The 8,434-nt window shown below is 45.7% G+C and overlaps 1 protein-coding gene across 2 annotated transcripts in view; it reads left to right on the top strand.

The window, feature by feature from the left end:
• The first annotated feature begins 699 nt into the window (after nucleotides 1-699).
• Nucleotides 700-8,434, top strand: part of neil1 (nei-like DNA glycosylase 1) — a 31,855-nt gene continuing 24,120 nt past the window's right edge. For both annotated transcript variants that reach the window (XM_045207827.1, XM_041849686.2), the window contains exons 1-3: nucleotides 700-772; nucleotides 1,718-1,953; nucleotides 5,608-5,856. In XM_045207827.1, coding sequence (XP_045063762.1) covers nucleotides 1,733-1,953; nucleotides 5,608-5,856 — 470 coding nt within the window. In that variant the 5' untranslated portion in view covers nucleotides 700-772; nucleotides 1,718-1,732. The remainder of the gene's footprint in view (nucleotides 773-1,717; nucleotides 1,954-5,607; nucleotides 5,857-8,434) is intronic.

The following is an 8,434-nucleotide window of genomic DNA, read 5'->3' as shown; positions in this document are numbered from 1 at the left end:
TTCAGTCCCATAATGTTGTTTATTCCAGACAGGAGTCTGTCATCAGGACACCCAGCTGTCTCTTTCAATGACAGAATACTTTAAATATAAAAGATGGCGGCGTACACATTGTTGGATTACTTCATGGAGCAACAAAAAATATTTATTTTAATAACGGAGCATTTTCTAAATCCAAACGGACCCCCTGCAACTGGACAAAGACATTTTATGAGACTCCCGTTTCCTCGGATCGAGGACGAGGACGGTATTGCCAAGTATTGGTCGAAAATCGTCTGTGCAACACCAAACAGTACCTAACCTGTAACTCCCAGTATAATGGATACCACATTTGTTTGGTTAAATCACATTATCTGGTGTTACAATCTGTAGCTAAGTCTTGAAAGAAATGAACAATGATTAAGTGAATGGATAAAACACCAAGTCAATCAAAAGTGCCAGACGGACGTTGTGATATGTAGAATATCATGTTCAAGGAAGAATGTTGCAAATGTTTAGTGAGTGGACCATGATCTTTTCATCTTGTTTTGTGCATTACATGTGCATGATTGTTAATAATATGATGATGTATTTCCTTGAAAAATAATTAAAACTTAGAAATGAAGTAATGTTTTGTCTCCTCGTTTGTTGCGTTTAAACGTCTTTCTTTCTAAAACTACAAGTTCCAGCCGCCATGAGTCTACTTAAGTCATTCTGCTGCTGGCCGACCAAGCATGTTCACTGTGTTGGTGTGTTGACTTGAATCCGCTGCACAGTTCAGGGGAGCAGCGCACAGGTAAAACGATTCGTTAGAAACATTGTTCATTGATATAAACTTGGAAACAGATTTTATAATTGTATAGCATGTCCAACACCAACGTGTGTAAGTTAATGGTGTGTTTCTAATATCGTACCTAACTAGCTAAATAAATGACCGCACAACGACTTTACATAACTTCTGGTTTGGTAACCCCCCACATCCATTCATGCAAGTTAGCTGTAACTTTTGGATATTGCTTTGCATGCAATTTACCCGTGAATTATTTCTTGCATGTAACAAATTTCAAGACATTATGTCACCACTGTTAATTGAAAAATGTGAAAGTTAGCTACCTAGCTAGCTAACTAACGTTACATCACAGATAAATCGTCTTTGGTTACATAGTTGATCCGTCCATAGTGCGTTTAGAAGCATCAGATTTTTGTTGTTGATCTGGACCTTAACATAATGTAACCTAAACGAACCCCACACATTGTCAATTTGAAAATGTAGTACGAAAACTCATGACTGGAACCAAAGTCCCTGTGTCCTAACACCAATGTTGGTTAAGTATGTGCTAACACTTTATGACACTGACCAATATCCCCCTCTCTATCTGTCCCTCTGTCCCTCTCTATCTGGCCCCCTGTGTCTGTCCCCGTCTGTCTCTGTCCCCCTGTCCCTCTCTATCTGTCCTCCTGTCCCTCTCTATCTGGTCCCCTGTCCCTCTCTCTGTCCCCTCTATCTGGCCCCCTGTCCCTCTATCTGTCCCTCTCTATCCTTCCTCCTCTCCCCCTCTCTATCTGGCCCCCTGTCCCTCTCTATCTGGCCCCCTGTCCCTCTCTATCTGGCCCCCTGTCCCTCTCTATCTGGCCCCCTGTCCCTCTCTATCTGTCCCTCTCTGTCCCATTTCCCTCTCCCACTCCTACCCCTGTCCCTCTCCATCTGTCCCCTGCCTCTCTCTGTCTATCCCTTCTCTAGAACCACACCACCACCATGCCTGAGGGTCCAGAGCTACACTTGGCCAGTCTGTTTGTCAACAGGGTGTGTGGGGGGGTGGTCTTCACCGGCCCCGTACAGAGATCAGAGGTCAGTAAGAACCCCGAGGTCTCCTTCTCCTGCCCGGCCTACACCATCACCGCCACCTCCAGAGGCAAGGAGGTCTGCCTCACCCTCACCCCCAAGAAGAGTGACTCTGCCCTGGGGAGATGCAGGCGGTAGGTAACCTAGAAGTTTGAGGTGGACCAGTCGCCACAAGGTCACTGGTTCAAGTCCTGGGAATGGGAACTAATAATGGCGCCGGAGAAGATGGCTGCCGTTTTACAGCCCTCTAACCAATTGTACTATTATGTGTGTTTTTCCGCGTTATTTGTAATTTATTTTGTACATAATGTTTCTGCCATCGTCTCTTATAACCAAAAAGAGCTTCTGGATATCAGGACAGCGATTACTCACCTCGTATTGGACAAATCATTTTTCTTCAACGAGGCGGCCGCGAAGGATATCCTACAGACACCCGACAAGGCCCAAATCCCTGTCATTCGCATGAGGAAGAGATGGAGATATCGTGGACGTAGGTCGGGGTGCCTTGTAAGGATCCGACGGCGAGCGAGTAAACTGCCGCTCCCATCAACCCTATTAGCCAATGTTCAATATTTGGAAAATAAATTGGATGACCTAAGATTACGTTTATCCTACCAACAGGACATTAAAAACTGTAATATCTTATGTTTCACCGAGTCGTGGCTGAACGACGACATGGACAACATACAGCTAGCGGGCTATACGCTACATCGGCAGGATAGAACGGCTGACTCCGGTAAGACAAGGGGTGGTGGTCTGTGTATATTTGTAAACAACAGCTGGTGCACGATATCTAAGGAAGTCTCTAGGTTTTGCTCGCCTGAGGTAGAGTATCTTATGATAAGCTGTAGACCACACTATTTACCAAGAGAGTTTTCATCTATATTTTTCATAGCTGTCTATTTACCACCACAAACCAATGCTGGCATTAAGATTGCACTCAATGAGCTGTATAAGGCCATAAGTCAACAGGAAAACGCTCATCCAGAGGCAGCGCTCCTAGTGGCCGGGGACTTTAATGCAGGGAAACTTAAATCCGTTCTACCTAATTTCTACCAGCATGTTAAATGTGCGACCAGAGGGAAAAAAACTCTAGACCACCTTTACTCCACACACAGAGACGCATACAAAGCTCTCCCTCGCCCTCCATTTGGCAAATCTGACCATAACTCTATCCTCCTGATTCCTGCTTATAAGCAAAAACTAAAGCAGGAAGCACCAGTGACTCGGTTAATAAAAAAGTTGTCAGATGACGCAGATGCTAAGCTACAGGACTGTTTTGCTAGCACAGACTGGAACATGTTCCGGTATTCTTCAGACAGCATTGAGGAGTACACCACATCAGTCACTGGCTTCATCAATAAGTGCATCGATGATGTCGTCCCCACAGTGACCGTACGTACATACCCCAACCAGAAGCCATGGATTACAGGAAACATCCGCACTGAGCTAAAGGGTAGAGCTGCCGCTTTCAAGGAGCGGGACTCTAACCCGGACGCTTATAAGAAATCCCGCTATGCCCTCCGACGTGCCATCAAACAGGCAAAGAGTCAATACAGGACTAAGATTGAATCGTACTACACCGGCTCTGACGCTCGTCGGATGTGGCAGGGCTTGAAAACTATTACAGACTACAAAGGGAAGCACAGCCGCGAGCTGCCCAGTGACACAAGCCTACCAGACGAGCTAAACCACTTCTATGCTCGCTTCGAGGCAAGCAACACTGAAGCATGCATGAGAGCACCAGCTGTTCCGGATGACTATGTGATCACGCTCTCCGTAGCCGATGTGAGTAAGACTTTTAAGCAGGTCAACATTCACAAGGCCGCAGGGCCAGACGGATTACCAGGACGTGTACTCCGAGCATGTGCTGACCAACTGGCAAGTGTCTTCACTGACATTTTCAACATGTCCCTGACTGAGTCTGTAATACCAACATGTTTCAAGCAGACCACCATAGTCCCCGTGCCCAAGGACACTAAGAGAACCTGCCTAAATGACTACCGACCCGTAGCACTGACGTCTGTAGCCATGAAGTGCTTTGAAAGGCTGGTCATGGCTCACATCAACACTATTATCCCAGAAACCCTAGACCCACTCCAATTTGCATACCGCCCCATCAGATCCACAGATGATGTATTCTCTATTGCACTCCACACTGCCCTTTCCCACCTGGACAAGAGGAACACCTACGTGAGAATGCTATTCATTGACTACAGCTCAGCATTCAACACCATAGTGCCCTCAAAGCTCATCACTAAGCTAAGGACCCTGGGACTAAACACCTCCCTCTGCAACTGGATCCTGGACTTCCTGACGGGCCGCCCCCAGGTGGTAAGGGTAGGTAACAACACATCTGCCACACTGATCCTCAACACGGGGGCCCCTCAGGGGTGCGTGCTCAGTCCCCTCCTGTACTCCCTGTTCACCCATGACTGCATGGCCAGGCACGACTCCAACACCATCATTAAGTTTGCCGACGACACAACAGTGGTAGGCCTGATCACCAACAACGATGAGACAGCCTATAGGGAGGAGGTCAGAGACCTGGCCGTGTGGTGCCAGGATAACAACCTCTCCCTCAACGTGACCAAGACAAAGGAGATGATTGTGGACTACTGGAAAAAAAAGAGGACTGAGCACGCCCCCATTCTCATCGACGGGGCTGTAGTGGAACAGGTTGAGAGCTTCAAGTTCCTTAGTGTCCACATCACCAACAAACTATCATGGTCCAAACACACCAAGACAGTCGTGAAGAGGGCACGACAAAGCCTATTCCCCCTCAGGTGACTGAAAAGATTCGGCATGGGTCCTCAGATCCTCAAAAAGTTCTACAGCTGCACCATCGAGAGCATCCTGACTGGTTGCATCACCGCCTGGTATGGCAACTGCTTGGCCTCCGACCGCAAGGCACTACAGAGGGTAGTGCGTACGGCCCAGTACATCACTGGGGCCAAGCTTCCTGCCATCCAGGACCTCTATACCAGGCGGTGTCAGAGGAAGGCCCTCAAAATTGTCAAAGACTCCAGCCACCCTAGTCATAGACTGTTCTCTCTGCTACCGCACGGCAAGCGGTACCGGAGCGCCAAGTCTAGGTCCAAAAGACTTCTCAACAGCTTCTACCCCCAGGCCATAAGACTCCTGAACAGCTAATCATGGCTACCCGGACTATTTGCACTGCCCCCCCACCCCATCCTTTTACGCAGCTGCTACTCTGTTAATTATTTATGCATAGTCACTTTAACTCTACCCACATGTACATATTACTTCAACTACCTCAACTAGCCGGTGCCCCTGCACATTGACTCTGCACTGGTACCCCCCTGTATATATAGCCTCCCTACTGTTATTTTATTTTACTTCTGCTCTTTTTTTCTCAACACTTTTTGTTGTTGTTTTATTTTACTTTTTTATTAAAAATAAATGCATTGTTGGTTAAGGGCTGTAAGTAAGCATTTCACTGTAATGTCTGCACCTGTTGTATTCGGCGCATGTGGCCAATAAAATTTGATTTGAACTGGCAACTGGAGGGCTGCTGTTTTCATGGCTAACTTCTACCTTGAGCAAGGCACTTAACCCCCCACATTACTCCAGGGGAACTGCACTGCGGGTGACCTTGTGCTTCTCCAAAATATGTTGTGCGTGGTTGTTTCTGTGGTGTCGGGGGGTTGGGAGTGGACCAAAAATATGAAGTTACTTTGCAAGATCGACAATGAAGCACCATTCTATTGTATTGTAATGTATCAAGATCGACAATGAAGCACCATTGTATTGTATTCTATTGTCAGGGTGAAGGCAGGGCAGGCCAACCAGGGCCAGAACATGGACATCTTCTTCCGTTTCGGGATGTCTGGATTCTTCCGTTTCACCACGGAAGCGACGCTTCCTAAACACGCCCACCTGCGGTTCTACACCAATGAGAAGCCCTGTAGGGTTCTGAGCTTTGTGGATGCACGCCGCTTTGGCAGCTGGCAACCCAACGGGACCTGGCAACCCAACCGAGGGCCCTGTATCATGTTTGAGTACCAGAGCTACAGGTATAGTAGCTGTGGTTCAAACTCCAAAACCTAATAGAACATGAAATGGACCAGCATTACACAGTGGGGTTAGCTACTATTAGAACATGAAATGGACCAGCATTACACAGTGGGGTTAGCCACTATTAGAACATGAAATGGACCAGCATTACACAGTGGGGTTAGCCACTATTAGAACATGAAATGGACCAGCATTACACAGTGGGGTTAGCTACTATTAGAACATGAAATGGACCAGCATTACACAGTGGGGTTAGCTACTATTAGAACATGAAATGGACCAGCATTACACAGTGGGGTTAGCCACTATTAGAACATGAAATGGACCAGCATTACACAGTGGGGTTAGCCACTATTAGAACATAAAATGGACCAGCATTACACAGTGGGGTTAGCTACTATTAGAACATGAAATGGACCAGCATTACACAGTGGGGTTAGCCACTATTAGAACATGAAATGGACCAGCATTACACAGTGGGGTTAGCCACTATTAGAACATGAAATGGACCAGCATTACACAGTGGGGTTAGCTACTATTAGAACATGAAATGGACCAGCATTAGACAGTGGGGTTAGCTACTATTAGCACATGAAATGGACCAGCATTACACAGTGGGGTTAGCTACTATTAGAACTTGAAATGGACCAGCATTACACAGTGGGGTTTGCTACTATTAAAACATGAAATGGACCAGCATTAGACAGAGGGGTTAGCCACTATTAGAACATGAAATGGATCAGCATTACATAGTGGGGTTAGCTACTATTAGAACATGAAATGGACCAGCATTACACAGTGGGGTTAGCCACTAGTAGCACATGAAATGGACCAGCATTAGACAGTGGGGTTAGCCACTATTAGCACATGAAATGGATCAGCATTAGACAGTGTGGTTAGCCACTATTAGCACATGAAATGGATCAGCATTAGACAGTGTGGTGAGCCACTATTAGCACATGAAATGGATCAGCATTACACAGTGGGGTTAGCTACTATTAGAACATGAAATGGACCAGCATTAGACAGTGGGGTTAGCCACTATTAGAACATGAAATGGATCAGCATTAGACAGTGGGGTTAGCTACTATTAGAACATGAAATGGATCAGCATTACACAGTGGGGTTAGCCACTATTAGAACATGAAATGGATCAGCATTAGACAGTGTGGTTAGTCACTATTAGAACATGAAATGGATCAGCATTAGACAGTGTGGTTAGCCACTATTAGAACATGAAATGGACCAGCATTACACAGTGGGGTTAGCTACTATTAGAACATGAAATGGACCAGCATTAGACAGTGGGGTTAGCCACTATTAGCACATGAAATGGACCAGTATTAGACAGTGTGGTTAGCCACTATTAGAACATGAAATGGACCAGCATTAGACAGTGGGGTTAGCCACTATTAGCACATTAAATGGATCAGCATTAGACAGTGTGGTTAGCCACTATTAGAACATGAAATGGATCAGCATTAGACAGTGGGGTTAGCTACTATTAGAACATGAAATGGATCAGCATTAGACAGTGGGGTTAGCTACTATTAGCACATGAAATGGACCAGCATTAGACAGTGTGGTTAGCCACTATTAGAACATGAAATGGACCAGCATTAGACAGTGGGGTTAGCCACTATTAGCACATGAAATGGATCAGCATTAGACAGTGGGGTTAGCCACTATTAGCACATGAAATGGATCAGCATTAGACAGTGTGGTTAGCCACTATTAGAACATGAAATGGATCAGCATTAGACAGTGGGGTTAGCCACTATTAGCACATGAAATGGATCAGCATTAGGCAGTGGGGTTAGCCACTATTAGCACATGAAATGGATCAGCATTAGACAGTGGGATTAGCCACTATTAGAACATGAAATGGATCAGCATTAGACAGTGGGGTTAGCCACTATTAGCAAATGAAATGGATCAGCATTAGGCAGTGGGGTTAGCCACTATTAGCACATGAAATGGATCAGCATTAGACAGTGGGGTTAGCCACTATTAGAACATGAAATGGATCAGCATTAGACAGTGGGGTTAGCCACTATTAGCACATGAAATGGATCAGCATTAGACAGTGGGGTTAGCCACTATTAGAACATGAAATGGATCAACATTAGACAGTGGGGTTAGCCACTATTAGAACATGAAATGGATCAGCATTAGACAGTGGGGTTAGCCACTATTAGCACATGAAATGGATCAGCATTAGGCAGTGGGGTTAGCCACTATTAGCACATGAAATGGATCAGCATTAGACAGTGGGGTTAGCTACTATTAGAACATGAAATGGATCAGCATTAGACAGTGGGGTTAGCTACTATTAGCACATGAAATGGACCAGCATTAGACAGTGTGGTTAGCCACTATTAGAACATGAAATGGACCAGCATTAGACAGTGGGGTTAGCCACTATTAGCACATGAAATGGATCAGCATTAGACAGTGGGGTTAGCCACTATTAGCACATGAAATGGATCAGCATTAGACAGTGGGGTTAGCCACTATTAGCACATGAAATGGATCAGCATTAGACAGTGGGGTTAGCCACTATTAGCACATGAAATG

Source organism: Coregonus clupeaformis, chromosome 26, assembly GCF_020615455.1.
Source record: "Coregonus clupeaformis isolate EN_2021a chromosome 26, ASM2061545v1, whole genome shotgun sequence".
NCBI classification, from domain to species: domain Eukaryota; kingdom Metazoa; phylum Chordata; class Actinopteri; order Salmoniformes; family Salmonidae; genus Coregonus; species Coregonus clupeaformis.
Note: the sequence above shows the minus strand (reverse complement) of the source record. Positions and strands in the feature narration are given on the sequence as shown.